Source organism: Plenodomus lingam (genome assembly GCF_022343315.1).
Source record: "Plenodomus lingam strain CAN1 chromosome Unknown contig_8, whole genome shotgun sequence".
In the NCBI taxonomy this organism is placed as follows: Eukaryota; Fungi; Ascomycota; class Dothideomycetes; order Pleosporales; family Leptosphaeriaceae; genus Plenodomus; species Plenodomus lingam.
Window position 1 is genome coordinate 122181 of NW_027093972.1, and position 17585 is coordinate 139765.

At 45.5% G+C, this 17585-nt stretch overlaps 5 protein-coding genes across 5 annotated transcripts; 4 read left to right on the forward strand and 1 right to left on the reverse strand.

Moving 5' to 3' along the window:
* Positions 1-1176: 1176 nt before the first annotated feature.
* IAQ61_010094 (uncharacterized protein) lies at positions 1177-4139 on the reverse strand. The gene is made up of 3 exons (XM_003841422.2): positions 2114-4139; positions 1799-2039; positions 1177-1726 (listed from the first exon to the last, which is right to left on the reverse strand). The coding sequence occupies exons 1-3, from the start codon at positions 3983-3985 to the stop codon at positions 1407-1409; spliced, it is 2433 nt and encodes an 810-aa protein (XP_003841470.1). The 5' UTR covers positions 3986-4139; the 3' UTR covers positions 1177-1406.
* A 2477-nt stretch (positions 4140-6616) lies between these two features.
* IAQ61_010095 (uncharacterized protein) lies at positions 6617-12511 on the forward strand (the record flags this gene model as incomplete). The annotated part of the gene is made up of 1 exon (XM_003841424.2): positions 6617-12511. The coding sequence occupies one exon, from the start codon at positions 6617-6619 to the stop codon at positions 12509-12511; it is 5895 nt and encodes a 1964-aa protein (XP_003841472.2).
* Positions 12512-12547: 36 nt separating this feature from the next.
* IAQ61_010096 (uncharacterized protein) lies at positions 12548-14368 on the forward strand (the record flags this gene model as incomplete). Its single annotated transcript, XM_066098659.1, has 1 exon — positions 12548-14368. One exon carries the CDS (start codon positions 12548-12550, stop codon positions 14366-14368), a length of 1821 nt encoding a protein of 606 aa, XP_065951204.1.
* Positions 14369-14402: 34 nt separating this feature from the next.
* Positions 14403-15200, forward strand: IAQ61_010097 (uncharacterized protein; the record flags this gene model as incomplete). Its single annotated transcript, XM_066098660.1, has 1 exon — positions 14403-15200. One exon carries the CDS (start codon positions 14403-14405, stop codon positions 15198-15200), a length of 798 nt encoding a protein of 265 aa, XP_065951205.1.
* A 173-nt stretch (positions 15201-15373) lies between these two features.
* IAQ61_010098 (uncharacterized protein) lies at positions 15374-15766 on the forward strand (the record flags this gene model as incomplete). Its single annotated transcript, XM_066098661.1, has 1 exon — positions 15374-15766. The coding sequence occupies one exon, from the start codon at positions 15374-15376 to the stop codon at positions 15764-15766; it is 393 nt and encodes a 130-aa protein (XP_065951206.1).
* Between the last annotated feature and the right edge of the window lie 1819 nt (positions 15767-17585).

Below are 17585 nucleotides of genomic sequence, written 5' to 3' on the forward strand. Positions count from 1 at the left end.
CTATAAGTTACTTAATTAGGCTAGTAAGGATGTGTAGCTAAGGATAATTAGTCTATATGAAGAGTATGAACAGTTTATACTAAGAGGATAACTAGTTAGTAAGCACTATGGTACAAAACCGGTTTACAGTAGCTATATTTATCTAAAGTAGACTAAGAAGTGGTTTAGGTAGAAGAAGTAAACCTAAATAGGGTTTATTATACCATGTATTCCACAAAAGTAAACTAATTTTATTTCTACTTCTATTAATCTACTAGTATTACGTAGTACTGTAACAACTAGTTTCCTACTAACTATCTAAGTATTTTACCCCTCCTTTCTTTAATCTTCTTCACCACCTCTACCACCTCTACCACCACCTCTACTACCTCCACTACCTCCACCACCTCTATCACTACCTCTATCACCACCTCCACCACCTCCACCACCTCTATTATCACCACCTCCACCACCTCTACCACCACCTCTATCACTACCACCACCTCCACCACCTCTATCACTACCTCTATCACCACCTCCACCACCTCCACCACCTCTATTATCACCACCTCCACCACCTCTACCACCACCTCTATCACTACCACCACCTCTATCACTACCACCACCTCTATCACTACCACCACCTCTATCACTACCACCACCTCTATCACTACCACCACCTCTATCACTACCACCACCTCTATCACTACCACCACCTCCACCACCTCTATTATCACTACCACCACCTCTATCACTACCACCACCTCTATCACCTCCACTACCTCTACTACCTCTACCACCACCTCTATCACCACTACCTCTATTATCACCACCTCTATTATCACCACCTCCTATTATCACCACCTCCTATTAGTAAAAATATCATGACTTATTATTATGTCATATGTGCGTATAGCGTGAAGCTAATCTTTTCTACCCCTTTTAGTCTTAGTTAGGTATTATAGCGTATAATAGAAATAAAACTACTTTTTATACTTAATTTAAACCCCTACTATAAAAGTAAACCACCACTTTAATAAAAGTAAACCACCACTTTAAACCTATTTACGGGTATACACGAGGTCAGTTTACACCTATATAGTAAACCCCTAGCGTACCATTCTACAGTAAACAATTTTTTACCGTAGTGAAGGACACATTGTAGCTAGGATACTTGGTAAACTTCGGAATTTGTAAACTTTAGCCGAGACAGTTTGGCGGCCCTGGTTTTTGGGACAGATTGCTGAGAAAGTGTGATAATGACATATCGCCTTCCTATATATACCTCACTATTAGATGTATTATGCTATGTACTCCAAATTATTGTCTTCACGAGGATGATTGCTTGAAAACAGGTGTCTGCTATACTTTACTACTTTCATGTGCAACATTCTGCCTTACCCCACAATGAGATATTGATAAGCAAGTCAGTAAGCCCTTTTGCCCTTCTTTTTCTTTGTGGATACTGCTGGTGTCGGCGTCTCACAGTCATCATCCAACGTCATGCACTCAGCGACCGCCTCAGCAACAGGAATTGCCGTATCATAACACTCATCGGGTAGGACCTCTGGTTCTGACAATGGCTCTAGCACTTGGTCTAATTCTAGCGCTTCAGTGTAGGCGGCTTCCTCATCCTCTAACTCTACGCTCGCGATAGATTCGGCAGATGCCGTGCTAGAGGATGGTAACGATAGATCTGTCGAAGATGTTCCAGGACGTTTCGAAACGATTGCTACCTCACGAGTATCTGTTGACAACCGTAAATTAGCTCACAGTGCTAACTTGCAACTCTGTAGCGATGATTGAATACAAAACATACCATGCAATGTCCCTACGACGAACTTCTTGCAGGTTTCTAACCCCTGGACCAGCACACCCAGCTGGTTCGTCAACTGGCTACGCTTTGCAAGGCCCTCGTCGGACTCGCCTGCGACGCTCGTGACTACTTCCGCAGTAAGATACGCGATTTTAGTCGGTGAGAGAATGTCACCCAATTTGGAGATGAGATGAGTGTCGACGGCTTCAACAGCGACGTCATCAACGAAGCGTTTAAATGCAACCTGATAAGAGAGAATGTATTTTAGTAAACCTCTCGTTGAAAAATGAGGCAAAAATGTTCTGGGCATTGACGAACCTTGTAGTAAGCTTGCATGCAGTCTAAGGCCTCGCAGCACGCATAGCGATTCGTATCAGGGTTGTTGTGCTCCATAAGCGCCTCTAACAGCGGTCGATAATCATGACTGTGATAGCACTCGGATGGTTCATCTCGCCCCAGTGACGTTACTTTGAAGACGTCCTGGATGATACAGGTGAGCTCTGCCCTACTCCTCTCTTTTTTGATATTCTGCACCGTCTCGGTGAAGTAATGATTATATGTGATCGGATGCCCATGCTGGTGCTGAGCAAGTAGATCCGCCGTTTTTCGCTTCGCGATTTTAACGATGTTCTCCAGCTCCGGTTCGATTAACGTCTGGAACAGCGCGCCGCCCGTCGAAGAGTCCGCAATATGGGCAACAAGGTGTGTGAGGAATTTGGTCACCGCCAGTGCTATTCGTTCGATGTGACTCTTGGCAAGTGCATCCCAGGGCCGTGATTGCTCAAGAAAGAGGTCGGTTATTATCATCGGATTAAAAGTGCCGGGAAGTTCCCGGCCTCGGGTCCGCTTCATCAGTGCTTCGATACGGTCGAGAAAGCGAGTGCGTGTTAAGACCCTGATTTTTTGGCTGGCCTGTCTTATGGCATCATTAGGAGAATCGATTAGAGTATAGTAGTGGCCCTCGCGCGCCATGTTTTCGGAGAACGATTGGTTCAGATTCTGCACGATGGCACGAATGCGTTTCTGGTAGCCAGCGTCGATTGCAGCATTGCCGAAGAATTTATCGTTATATGTTCCATCGACAGCCGCTTTGGTCAGAGACTGGAAGGCTTGGCCAAGGCTAAGTAGATACTGGCGTTGTTCTTCGACAGTAGCTCGGGGAAGGCCAAGTATTTCCAGTTGAGTGCGACAGGCGGTAGACTTGATTTCAATTTCATCAATAAGACTTGGAAGTTCGCTAGCAATTTGGCCCAGGAGTAGTTTGCTCAGCCGCTCCCTCAATGGCGCGATGCCAAGAATTGATTGGGGCAGCGTCCGCCATATGCCTTCAGTGAAAAACCGCTTCTCTTCCCCATCACGTTTGGGGAGTGACCAGGCTCCGGTCTCCGAGTCCATGTTTCTGAGAACGTGCCATCCAAGACGAAACTCTACGTCAAGATTCTTGGCGAGCGACACGTACATGGCCTCACTGTCGGATCCTGGAATCAAAGTGTCGGGCTTAGTGATCACACCAAGCGTACGTTTTCCGGCTTCATCCGCAGCTCGGGCCAATTTGAGTACGATCTGGTTGGCGTAGTCGTTCTTTGCAGACACAACTGCTAGAATGATACTCCTAGGTTCCTTCATATATGACTTTACTACATCTTGTACCAGCTCGACATCAGCCGCGGATTGCTGCTTCGTCTCAGAATGGATGAGACCAGGTAAGTCCACGATTGTGAGGTGGGGACGGTCAGGTCCAGATATCTCGATGCGCAAGAGATCCTTGGAGAACGCCCGACCGAAACTACCAATGGCCATTGCTTTCTTGGCACACTCAATCAAGTCGGGAAGCGCCTGAAAGCTGTCAAGCGTCTCATGGAAATTGCTGAGAGAGGCACGCTCGGTTTCGTTGTGAGAGTGATCCGGAACAATAGACACGCTGACGCCAACATGCAGTGTTTTTCGAAGGACTAATTCAGTCGGAAACCGAGTGCATAGATTACTCTTCACGGGGAAAGAGACGCCTGAGATGGCTTCGAGTACAGAACTTTTACCAGAGGATTGATCTCCGCAAACAATAATTTGTGGCAGAGAAACATAATGATCGATGCCTTGGGAGCGGAGACGATCTATTGAGTCGAGAAGATCTAGTTGATCCTTTGAGCAGAGCTCATCGAGAACGTGATTATTGAATGACTTGACAACCATCGTTTATGATGAATATAGAGATAGCCTTGCTCACTGTGTGGGAATGCGAAGGTTTATAAGTAATAGGCGACTTCCGAGAAGGGAGGCAATCAATACTTCGACAATTTGCCACTGCACATTTTGTGAGACTGTCAGCTGTTGTACGCAGACGCGGTGGCCAATATTGAGGTGTCAGAGAATCCAGAATCTAGACTTGGCCATTATCTGCATATCTTTTGTTCCTGCTACTTGCATGTGTAACGCAGATGGACTGATCTCTAACCTGTGACAAGCTCTGAGTATGGCTATGCAGGACGCGATATCAACTCAGACGCAACAGCCAAGATCCAGCGACATTCAAGAGAAAAACACAGTTCCAGAACTGGGTTCACTATCGTGCGGAGTCCGTCTAGCTACATAGCAGTAGGCACAGAGGCAACTGTAGCCTAATATATACGGAAAGGTGGGCTGGCATTCAGGTAATTGAACAATTCGAACCACAATTAGCAGAAACGCATAATTGTCTACAATTCGTCATTTTCCTGTGATCGTTTAGCATTCGTGCGTGTTAGGTTGCACGGCAAGGTCGCTTTGCTTTCAGCGACATGAGCGCTCTTGGCTCCATAGGCGCCATTACTACCTCCTTCCCCGAGTGCATCGATTGGGGTTACTATCTCGTTGCACTACCACTACGGTACAAAACCGGTTTACAGTAGCTGTGTTTATCTAAAGTAGACTAAGAAGTGGTTTAGGTAGAAGAAGTAAACCTAAATAGGGTTTACTATACTATGTATTCTACTTTTACTTCTACTTCTATTAATCTACTAGTTTCCTACTAACTATCTAAGTATTTTACCCCTCCTTTCTTTAATCTTCTTCACCACCTCTACTACCTCTATTACTACCTCTACTACCACCTCTATCACCACCTCTACCACCACCTCTACCACCTCTACCACCACCTCTATTACTACCACCACCTCTACCACCACCTCTACCACCACCTCTATCACCACCACCTCTATTATTACTACCTCTATTATTACTACCTCCTATTAGTAAAAGTATTATAACTTATTATTATATTATATATGCGTATAGCGTAAAGCTAATCTTTTCTACCTCTTTTAGTCTTAGTTAGGTATTATAGCGTATAATAGAAATAAAACTACTTTTTATACTTAATTTAAACCCCTACTATAAAAGTAAACTACTACTTTAATAAAAGTAAACTACTACTTTAAACCTATTTATAGGTATATATAAGGTTAGTTTACACCTATATAGTAAACCCCTAGCGTACTATTCTACAGTAAACAATATTTTATCGTAGTAGTACCTAAGCAAAATATATGACCGCAGAAGTTATGCAGTGATACAATTAAACATCGAACAACGCTCATTGGCTTTCACGTCCAACCACATCACAGATAATGATCTCCTTAGCACACTTTCTAAACATGGTATCTTGCTTCATACACTCTTAACTCTCTGATCAAATTGTTAAGGCATTAAACTAAAGCTAAATAAACAATCAAAAAGAATCGGCTAGACAGACCTTTAGAAGAGTGTATGCTTAGCAAGATAAGACATCGTACTTGTATAGACCGTAGACGCTACTAGTGATACTATGTCGATCAGCACTACATGCTAATATTACTAACATCCGCCAGCAGAGTTACCCGCAAACCTGCCTGCCCGAACAAATAGCTCCGGACTTGTTGAGAAAGTATTACTCGACAGCCGGTGTTGCCTGTACAGCTGCAGTTTACGCATAACGGGCCATAGTCCGAGCAAGGTTAACCACATACTGCGATGCAACGTCGGCTGGACAGCTTCTACTGCATCTCCCTGCGGTTCTTACCCAATGAGCTTGCACTATCTGGATTGTAGAATGAGCCCAAGGATCACTTGTCCCAAGACCAGCTTTCCAGCGGAATTGGAAGGCATACCCGACGATGTCAGGGAAGCTAGAATCTGTGTTGCCACGCAAGAATGTCAGGATTCCGGACCGGCTGCTGTACCGATTGGGACCGCCAGCAAACAGTCAATCGTAGCGCTGCTACATCCTGCACTCCAGCACCTAGCACCGCGCCCCATCTGATTCGACATCGAAATGTTCAGCATTATAGAATCGCTTATTTTTTGTCTATCCAAATCCAAGAATGTTGCTTTATTCAACTTTTGTAGTTTCTCGGGTCGTCGTGAGTCACCTTCGTGTTGACCCTATACGTTGGGTGGTTGCCTATAGTTTCGTAATAACTCGTACCGCAACTCTTCTTCTATCATCAACTGAATTCTGAATATTACCACCTGCATCATGTCGGTGTTCATAGATGTGTTCAATCACCTTGTTCTACCACCACAGCTTCTTGGAAGACAAGACGAAAGTATTGGAAGCACTGGTGATGCCATTATCGCCCGTCTAATTCAGGCTACATTGACTCTGAGCCGAATCACTAGCCAGGAGCAGACAACCCCCTGGTATGCGATTAGTCAGAGTCTTCATCGTTATCAGTCTCTTCATGCACATGGTCGGCTCGAGAAGCTGTCACTGATCTGTCAATTCCGCAAAATCAATCAAGAACAACCGCTTCTTCTGCATATCGCTGAACAGAACGCTGCGCTAATCGTTCGATATAATACCAGGTAATGGTTGCTGCCCATGGGCGTTTTCGTAGTATCATTGCTGATGTATATTATGATAGTACCCAAACAGAAGCTGTCATCTTTGAGGCTTTCGAGATATCGCCCTCATCTACCGAGGTGCTGGCTAGCGAAGGCGCCCTTATCTGCGATTTCCCCGACTGCTCGGCGCAGGTACCTCTTGCTGAGTTCGAAAAGCCATCGTTCCAACACGCCTTGGCCGAATTTCTGGAGAAGGGGAGCATGGAACCCTTGAGATGCTTTCAGGCCCTTGTGACAAAAGCGCAAACCCCGATTGTCGAATCGCGTGATACAGGAAGTCCAGGGCTGGTAACGCACCTACTCATACCCTTGCTCGAGTCCATTGGGTCCTCTGTAGACGATGATATTCCTCGCTTGAGAAAACGAGTTCGAGATGATGCGAACATTGGCGTTGCGGAATTCCCATGGCGAAGATCGCCTCTCTGGATCACACTGCGCGTGGGGATTCAGAGACAACTACAAATCACGCTAGGAAATGAGAGTGGAAGAGCTTACTATAAGTTTTTGATCGTCACTCTGCTGATTGAGCTTCTTCTGGAATGCCCTGGAAGACTGGCACCCGAGCTGACAATGACCCTCCGTGCCAAAGTCTGTCGCCGTCTCGCAAAACTTGAGCAAGAGAAGAGTAAGTCACCGGAATTGTATGGTTCACTGTTCATTACCACTGCAGCCTTCTTTAAGGAAAGCATCATTAAAGTCACACATCTGGTCAATCTGGCCTGGGAGAAGTTCAGGCGAGACACGACACGGTCTGTTCCTCACCTTCCCACACGTGCTGATCAACAATCACTATTCCTGTCCCTTCCCAACAGTGGATCGTACCTTCAAAACGTTTTGAAATTACCTCGCGCACAGGAGAGGACCTCTCCCTCGTTGCAGCTTCCACCACTACACGATACCACGGTCGAGCAAGTTGAGAAGTTTACAGATATGTATCATGGATTGACCAGATTGGAAAGTAAGATTGAGAAACAAGAAGAACCCCAGTTAATTGGAGATCGTACCCTCGAATCGATTTGCGAAAAGCTATCAGAAGCGATCCTTGGTCTCATGAACACTGTTGGGGCAGCGTACAACTCCGATCCTGAGCAAATGTCAATCTTCATTCTGAGTCTTTTTAGACTCTGGGTGAGGCTAGACAAGTACATGGTCAAAATTAGCCCGCTCCTCTTGGAGTACCACCCAGTGTTTACTCCTGAGCTTTTGGATGCCCTGCATATCCCGACCGCCGCGGGAATGCGACGCCTTCGTGACATCCAAAATTATATTCGCAACAGATGTGAGAGATGCATCTATCAAACAACCATATTCTCTGAGCCCAAAGAAGAGTGCTTTGTGGTGAAATATGTTTCGACTTCCAGTTCAATGCAACAACTCCACCAAAGGATATTAGTAGCAACGGAGGCATCACGCCAAGCAAAGGTATCAGAGCTGGAGAGATGGTGTTCTGAATATGATGAACACTGCTTGGGCATCTCTGGAGGCATATGTACCTGCACATTTAAGCGTGATGGGGAGCGAGATGTAAGGGGATGTACCAAATGCTGGCACTGGCGAGTTCGGAACCGCATGCGGATCTTTGCGCACGAAGACTTCCTTCCCAATGACGCGATCAAAGCAGCAGCGGTCATCTTCGAGTTGGCTATTCCAAGGTCTTTTGCGGCCTATCGCAATGCAACGTGGAAGATTTTAATGTTGGCTTACCCCACCAAACCGCAATCTGGATCGCCCACAGTACTCCTGAAAGACTATGGCCCGCTCACAGCATATGCATCGAGAAATTCTACCGGTATCACTATTGCATCGACATCCAAGTCATTCCTTGGCACGCACTACAAAGTGAGTAAGAAAAAGTTGAGGGCATCCGAATCTGATGTTCTTTATCCTAATGGATTGAATTTCTCCTACTTTGATATAGGCTCAGGCACCTGGGTCAAGGACTTCAACAAACCATTGACTTTTCAGCATGAGTGCGGAGTATATGTACCGCTTAGCCTTCGCAGCTCCGTGATACAAAGCTCGTTGCACCCTCCCACCGTTACGACTGGGCCATCTTCTTATGAAATCGTCGCATCAGAAACGCAATGCCCACCCAGCGTGTCCGTACATGAATTCACCGCTTGTCAGCGACTGATTTCAGGCAAAACCCGTCGATGGCTGACGATGTTGGTCGAACTAGGTGCATCAAATGTGAACTTCAGCAGCGAGAGTACGATGCACCTGTTCAATCACCTTGCTATTCAGGCGGGGCCAGCAAAAAATAAGGATGATACATTCGGAGACATTCATTCAGTCTTCGATGACATGTCATTCTGCGACAGCCTGGCTGCACAGGTGGAAAAACGTCTCAGCGATATCACGTCGAACTGGCGCGAGGTTCACTGTATGGAGGTCATGATCACATTGACTCTGCGCCTTTGTGACTTAGCGGTGCCTATGATTCGAGCAGATAACCTGTTGGTACAGGCACGTCACATAACTTTGGATTGGATTACCCGTCTCCGAGCTGACGTTAGAAATGCCAAAGAGACTTCTATCGGGGAAACAGCCGCTAGCTACGCTTTCTGGGCTGCATTGCTTTGCCGCCGGACATTCTCCAACATTACAGAATCAGATACTATGATGTCAGAGAGTGATTTATCAACATTTGTTCAGGCTTCATTAGCTCTTCAAGAAAACCTCCTAGTAGACTTGGCCAAGCTGCCGCCAGTCCTAAAGAGGATACTGATTCGAGACACCAAAATAACGTATAAGATCAGAAAAGTCTTACTACGGTCCATAAAAGCCCAACCTCAAAGTATTGGCATAGCAATCAATGCATCATGGTCAGAACCGGGAAGTTCAGCTCGGAAACTTTTCGATGGCTGGCAGCAAGTCTCACCGAGACACGATCGATGGGTAGTGAGTTTTATGAACAACTCGAAGAACCCAGCAAATACACAAGTAGTTCATTACAACTTCATTGAGGGCCACTTGCTTGTTGATGGCAAGCCCTTAGGAAGACTTCCACACGATGTTCGAGAGTCGGATGAAGTGAGGCAGCTGTTTGGTGACCAACGGCTTCTCACCTTTCCATCTGCAGAGTTTGGCATGTCATACGTCCTCGCATCACCGATATGCAACCATGAGATACACTTTGGATCTCGGAACGGGCAGGTCGTCATCCGCGCTTGGAGTCAGGACGAGCTCCTGGAATACATCCCGTCTCACCGTTTTGTTGGACCCGAGGCCGTTGACCTTCCGGATGGCCTCATCTCCAATTGTGCGCATTGGTTGAATCTGAGCACAAAGTGTCTTGAGATCCGACGCAAGCCTGTCCTGTGGAGGACAAGGATGAATGACTGGAGAGTTGATCTTATCAAATGGCAGGCTCATAGAAGCAACCGGACGTTATTGGTCGACCCTAATTCTACCCTCTTTAAGCAAGTTGCCGATATCTTCCGTCATTTTGAAGACTCACGCAAGATTACCATCTTTCAGCCTATCCACTCAAAAGGGAACCTATCTGTTGAGCTACGTCATCTGGAACTAGCATTTTTTGTGAATACAAAGGGACTTCTTCAATGTCGAGAGTTGAATGAAGAGATCGATCCAAACCAAGACGCTGGCACACTATACGGGTTGGAGAGCAAAATTGTTCTGCGTGACATCGCAAACATCAAACGCCGCAGTATAATCACACCATACGAAGCAATATCCTCTGCACGCCGTGGAATGCATGTGACCGTCAGAGCGGCTTGCAGCACTGATTATGCGAAATTTGGAATTGATGATGTTCTCGGACGCTTGTCATGCCCTCTCGAACCCCGAATCTTATACGCAAAAGCCCAATTTCATGCATATACATCATTCGTCATACCTGATCCTTTGACTGGCCGCACTGGCACGGAGGAAGCGCTGCACATGCTTCAATCGGCTTATTGTCAACCGTGGCAACCTTTAGGAAGAGTAGCAATCGACATTCTCAAAACGATTGCAGACCTTAGTCCAAAACGAGAGTACTATCCGGCGCACAAGCAAGCACTGCAAGCTGTTTCCTGGAACGCAAGGCTTACGGTAACTATTCAACATGATGCATACGAAGGGCTTGTGCAAAAGATACTTGATAGGTCGAACTATCTTGAGGTCTTTGCTCAAAATGCAGCAAAGGATGTCAACATTAGTGCATATGTTCCGTCTCACCTTCGAAAACGGGGCCTTGCGCAGCGCCGCGTCTATGAGCGCAGTGTCGGCGATACGATAAGGCCAGCAGCTAGCGACTGTATGTATAAATCTCGAGGCCAGCAACCCAATTCGATGCAAGCACGCAAAGTTTATCACATTGCGAACCTTTTCCAGACAAAACCCTTTCAAATTAACACAAGCCGAGAGCTTTCTGCGATATTACAGGATTGGCAGCTTATCGGCGGGTTCCACACGGTACGTCGGGCCGAGGTTGCAAGCCTGAGCGACCTGGTCGAGAAGAACGTCAATGAGCAATGGGGCAGTCTTGTGGATATATGTCGTCATTCCGATATTAACGAACCATACAGCTTGATGTTTCGTCTAAGTCTCATGTCACTTAATGGCACGACTGACCTGGACACCATCAAGATCCTGGCAGCGTTTGCGTCTCTGCCGACGTTAAGGAACTTGATACCCCCATCTTGTTCCTCATTCAATCAGTTTAAACTCAATGAGAAGCCCAGTGTGAAATCCATTTTTCGTATCATCTCGGCCGATTTACCGGAGAAGCGTCACCAAATAAATACCAGGGCCGAAGTAGAGCACCGAAAGGCATGTGAAGCTGAGGGGAAACGGTTAGCCCAACATTTCCTTGATCAATGGCCACACGAAGAAGTCAATCTGAGAGGGTTCGATTCGGATGAACTTGATATAGGTCTCGCAATGGAGCGTGTTATCCCTGAGTGGGAGCGCTTGCATTCAAACTTGGCACTCTCAGAGTACGTAATTCGTGTGCAGGACGTACTAAGACACCACGAGGGACCAGGAGATATGTCATATTCCAAAGCTTGGGATTGGGCACAAGAACAATTTCATGGGGAAACACATGATCCTGTCATACCGTCGATTTTGGGGGATATTCTCCCTAAATCGCTACCAGGACCTTTGGACCGCCATGCTTGCGAGCTACTCCTACCGAATGACATCAGGATCTCTGTTGGTGCGACGCAGGAAATCATAGCGACGAAGCCAGTCAAGGAGAATGTTGAGCTACGGCAAATTCTTTGCGCCTTTGTGAAGGCATCGAACCCTCTCCGCCAGCAGTATGGCCTTGATCTGAAGATGAGCCTTGATGCCCTGGAGAAGACCAGCAATCAGACTCTAGTTCAACATACCAGCCCGAATATTACAGTCAACGCAAGATGCATCCGAGACCTCCGTACAGTGATAGCCACTCACTTGGCCCAGATCCAAAGAGCTTTATCCAGCAACGATGATCGCTTCTCGTGGCTAGACCTTGGAAACCTCTGGCCTTGCATGACGTCAATCTCGCTTCTAGAGCAATTGCGCTCGAGATCGTCTTCCAAGTTTGGGGATTTTGTACAAGAGGCGATTGTGGCACATGGAATTCTCATCACAAAGTTGCAGCGACTAGTGCGGATTCACAATGCGCTGTATCGTGGCAAAAGTAATAGTCTCTCGGAAGAACTTGGGAACTCCGGCCATGGAAATTGGAATCCACTAGAATGGCCTGACTGGCTTCTATTGGAGATTGATAGTGACATTCTGATCCGGCAGGAGCAGGTTGATGTGGCACATGCTATCATTGCACCGGAATCGAGAAACAACACCGTGTTGCAGTTGAACATGGGTAAAGGTAGATCGAGAAGCTCGTGGGGCCGAAGCAATTTCTGACAATACTCACTAGGCAAGACATCGTGTATCGTTCCCATGGCAATGGCGGTGATTGGAGACGGCAAGCAGCTCCCTCGTCTTATTGTACCCAAACCATTGCTCTTGCCAACCGCGCAAATGATCCAGTCGCGACTAGGCGGCTTAGTCGGTCGTGAGATACGACACATTCCTTTCTATCGTAGAACGAACATCAGTCGCCGAACACTTCAGCTCTATAGAGACCTCCATCAGGAAATTTTAGACGTTCAGGGCGTTGTGTTGATTGCACCAGAGCACCTTCTTTCCTACAAGCTTAGTGGCCTTCAACATCTTGCCAGCGCCAACTTAGAGACTGCATGCGAAATGATCGAGTTCCAAAAATATCTCAGCTCGGTTTGCCGGGACGTTCTGGACGAGTCAGACGTTTCATTGGCCGTAAAGACTCAACTCATCTATCCGAGCGGCAAGCAGACTACAGTAGACGGTCACCCGCATCGCTGGCAAGTAGCGCAATCGCTGCTATCACTGGTGAAAGACCATCTTCCAGAGCTTGAGCATAAATTCCCACGGAATATTGAAGTCTTGCAGCGTGGCCAGGGCTATCCGATGATTTACATCCTCCAAGCAGATGTGGAGGAAGATCTGCACCGACACATAGTCGATGAGATTTGTACAGGAAGGACGTCATTTCTTCGCTTCGCAGACTGCACTACAGATAGCTCCATTGAGAGCTTGCGCAGAGTGCTCTTAGAAACGAGTTTGGATCATGAGTTGTTGGGGCGTGTGGCTAAACTGTTCACCGACGACAACATTGCGTTCAAAACGCTGTTGCTTGTTCGGGGTCTGCTGCGCAATCGAATACTGCTGCTTTGTCTCAGAAAGCGCTGGAACGTCCAATATGGCTTGCATCCCAAGCGAGATCCGATAGCGGTGCCCTTCGAAGCAAAAGGCATTCCTTCCGAGCAGGCTGAGTTTGGACACCCCGACGCCGCGATTCTTTTCACATGCTTGGCATTCTATTATACGGGTCTTAGTCGAGTCCAATTCCGCGAAGCTCTTCGCCACATTCTGGCATCACACGACCCGGCTAGTGAGTACGATAGGTGGACTAGCAGTTGCGATTCGCTTCCAGAGGCTTTACATCATTGGAATGTTATCAATTCTGACGACCATGATCAAGTAGGCGAACTCTGGAGACACCTTCGAGCAGACAGAACCGTGCTCGACCACTACATGAACCACTTTGTATTTCCAGCCCACGCCAAACAGTTTGACATCAAGCTACAAGCTTCCGGGTGGGATCTACCTTTGTTCACGCGAACCGAATTCGATAACCCACTCACAGGTGCAAGGACCACTGGGTTTAGCGGTACCAATGACAACAAAATGATGCTGCCGCTGACGATTCAACAGAGTGATCTGCCAAGCTTGCATCAAACTAATGCTGAGGTGCTTACCTACCTCTTGCAAGAACGGAACCGTGCATACCACGTTGTAGCTCGTGGTGAGAAGCGACTATCTGAGAGGGAATTTCTCGAACAGCTCAGGGAGAAGAATATTCGTGTTCTCATTGATGCCGGTGCTTACATACTCGAAATGAGTAATGAAAATTTAGTTAAGGCATGGATGGACATAGATACTAGGCCACCGGCGGCTGTATATTTTGGTGCTGACAATCGAGCCTGGGTGCGATATCGCGGTATCAAGGAGTCAGTCCCTTTGCTAGCAACCCCATTCGTCGACAATATGGACAATTGTCTCGTATATCTGGATGAAGCGCACACGCGGGGCATTGACCTGAAACTTCCTCAAGATGCTTGTGGTGCGCTGACACTTGCTCTTGGGCAGACTAAAGATCATACTGTGCAAGGTGAGTAGGACCATTCGCTACATGAGATATCTAAAGCTAAGGATGGACACAGCTGCCATGCGTCTTCGACAGCTTCCAACTACTCAATCCGTTTGCTTCTTCGCATTTCCAGAGACTCATCAGTCTATTCTTGACGTTTGTGGAATGAACGAAACTGACAGAGTCAATTCTTCTCATGTCGTTACTTGGTTGCTGGAACAGACGTGCCGTTCGAATGAACAACTCCAGAATCTATACGTCTCCCAGGGTGCCGACTTTTGTAATCGCATAAATGCGGAATGGGAGAACGCAGATTTCCTCTCTAATGCCAAAGACAGGAGTGCTTATGTTCAGGTGCTACAACACCCTGAACAACAAACACTTGAAGAGTTATATGGAAGTCACAAGGAGCATACCCACGTTCCATCCTCCTCCACGACCAAGTTTACCCAGCTGCAAACTTTCAAGAACAAGCTCAACGAACTGCGTCTGAATATGTCAAATACAGCAACCAATCTTCACTCTTCTGCGCTGGAGGAAGTAGAACAAGAACGCGAGGTAGAATTTCAAGTTGAAGAAGTGCGTGAGGTACAGAAAGCCTTACATCACAAAGCCCATGTATTCCCTGGACTTCACCCTGCCATCTCTGGCTTCGTGAGTACTGGTCGTCTGTGTGGGGTTGAGGGATATGAACACGTATTTGACGCTGTCTCACGCACATCTATCGGCAAGAGGTTTGACATTTCAGGGACAGAGTCTTGCTTGTTCGTTTCCGCAGAGTTTATGAAGACGATCAAGACGACCATGGTCGACTTGATTGATAACCATTTAGTAAGTTCACGGCCTTTCCAGTCTTGTTGACATACTTATCACTCCATTAGCGACCGGTTGAATGGATCCTCTACAATCCCACTACTTTCAACGCACTCATCATCATCGCCGAGGAAGCAGAAATGGTGATTCCTCAAATTCGCAATCAAGCATTCCGCTCCAAGGTTCACCTCCTCACGTATTCCGCACCAGTCACAAAGAAGATGGTACAATTCAGTAGCCTACGATACTACTCTTTACCAGCACTGCAAAGCGACTACATTATTCCAAGAAGCCTTACGGTTGAGCTTGGCATCTTCGCGGGTCGATTGTACATGCAATACGACGAATGCGCGCCTCTAGTGGACTACATCGATAAAGCTAGCATGAACAGGCGATCTAATGCAAGAACAAATGACACAATCAGGTTTATCTTGGAATGGGTGTCCCTTCGCCGCAGAGGTCACGACATTATGCACACCCCGCTAGGCTACGTGTGCCAGGGCCGTCCCTTGGGTATGGAGCATGCTTTCTTTGTGACCAACCATGCTAGTAACAATGGTGTGGTTAACTCATACCATAATAATGGCGCTGTCACTGGCGCACAAGTGGATTGAGATAACGAATAGGACGAGAAGTAGTATAATAGAGAAGAGAACTTTGCCTATGGATATATAACGTACCCCACGGGCAACCAACGCACACGGGTAACCGACGCACTCTGCCAAGCTTAGATTCCTAGGCCCTTCCTCTAGCTATAACGTCTGCTATACTAGGCCTATTAAAGTAGTTTTTAGCTCTATTTAAAGCTAGAATTTAGAGCTTTCTAAGATACTAGAAATTACTCTTTTAGGCCTAGTATAGCTAGAGTTATAGCTAGGAGAAGATTTAGCACTTACTTAACTACTATAGCTTGCAACCTCTATATATCTATGTTTAGGCTTTATACCTATATATATTTATAGAAATTTAGATTACTAAGGTTAGGAATAATTTAGGAGATAGATTATTAGATTATATGTACTACAATTAGACTTATATATATAGAGCTTTAGCTACCCTTACTAGAAGGTGTATAATTAGTAAACCTTCCTTACTAGAGCTCCTACTTTTGTTAGGTACTTAGTAGTAAGCTAGTAGTTAATTAGATAGTAGGTTATATAGGGGTATTAATTAGGATTAATTAGGATTAATTAAGATTAATTAGATTAAGATACTTTATAATCTAGTTATTATCCCTCCTATAACACACCCCCTAGGTGTAGGTAGATCTTTTGTTATAGTTATCTACACGCGTAGTTAGGTAGCTAGTATAGCTAATTAGGGTGTTATATATCTAAAGGGTTAAATTAGCGCACCCTTTAGACACGAGTTTAGAGCTAGCGCGCCTTCCTTATTAGGCTTATACGCTTACGCGCTAACATATTATCTAGACTAAGCTTTAAACTCTATCTACCTAACTATAACCTTTACTATAGCTTAAATTATAAAATTATATAACTTTAAAGATCTAACCTATACTTATATCCTTACTAACCTATTTCTTAGTTAAAGTTAAAATCTACTACTTACGCTTACTTTACCTATACTACCCTTAATACCTTCTATACTACTAAAGCTACTACTACTAAGGTTAAGCGCGCTACTACTAACGCTACTAAAGAAGCTAAGCGTGTGGCTACTAAGCGTAAGGCTATTACTTGTGAAGGGCTTGGGCTTATGCCTAAGCCTAGGTCTAACACAAGATAGACCAAGTCTAACACTACTACTAAGTAAACACACTAGACACCTATAAAAAGGCGTAGAGGGCTTACCTCTCCTTTAAGATACTAAATACTATTATTAATACTGTTGCAGGAGGGATATCAACCGGATCACAGAGCATCTTAATCTAATTAACCCTAATTAATACCCCTGTATGACCTACTATCTAATTAACTGCTAGCTTACTGCTAAGTACCTAATAAAAAGCAAGAGCTCTAGTAAGGAAGGTTTACTAATTATTCACCTTCTAGTAAGGGTAGCTAAAGCCCTATATATATAAGTACGATCGTAGTAGATACAATCTAATAATCTATCTCCTAAATTATTCCTAACCTTAGTAATCTAAATTTCTATAGTTATAAGCCTAGTTTGCACTTTACCTTATTAAAGATCGTCCTATATATTTAAGCGTATTATTTAACTTAGACACTAAGCTAGCAAGCTTTACTCTTTCTTTATACTATTTCTTAAGTAGAAGCTTACTTATTACTCTTCTACTATAAGCGACTAAATCCTAAAGGGGGATATCCTACTTACTAGATTAACTAACTAGCCTACCTAGTACATTTAATTTAGATACTATGCCCTAACTAAAGGGATCTAGGTAGAGGTAGACCCTAAGGCTTAGGATGCTAAAAACCACTTTAAGAATAAACCTATTAAGCCTAACAT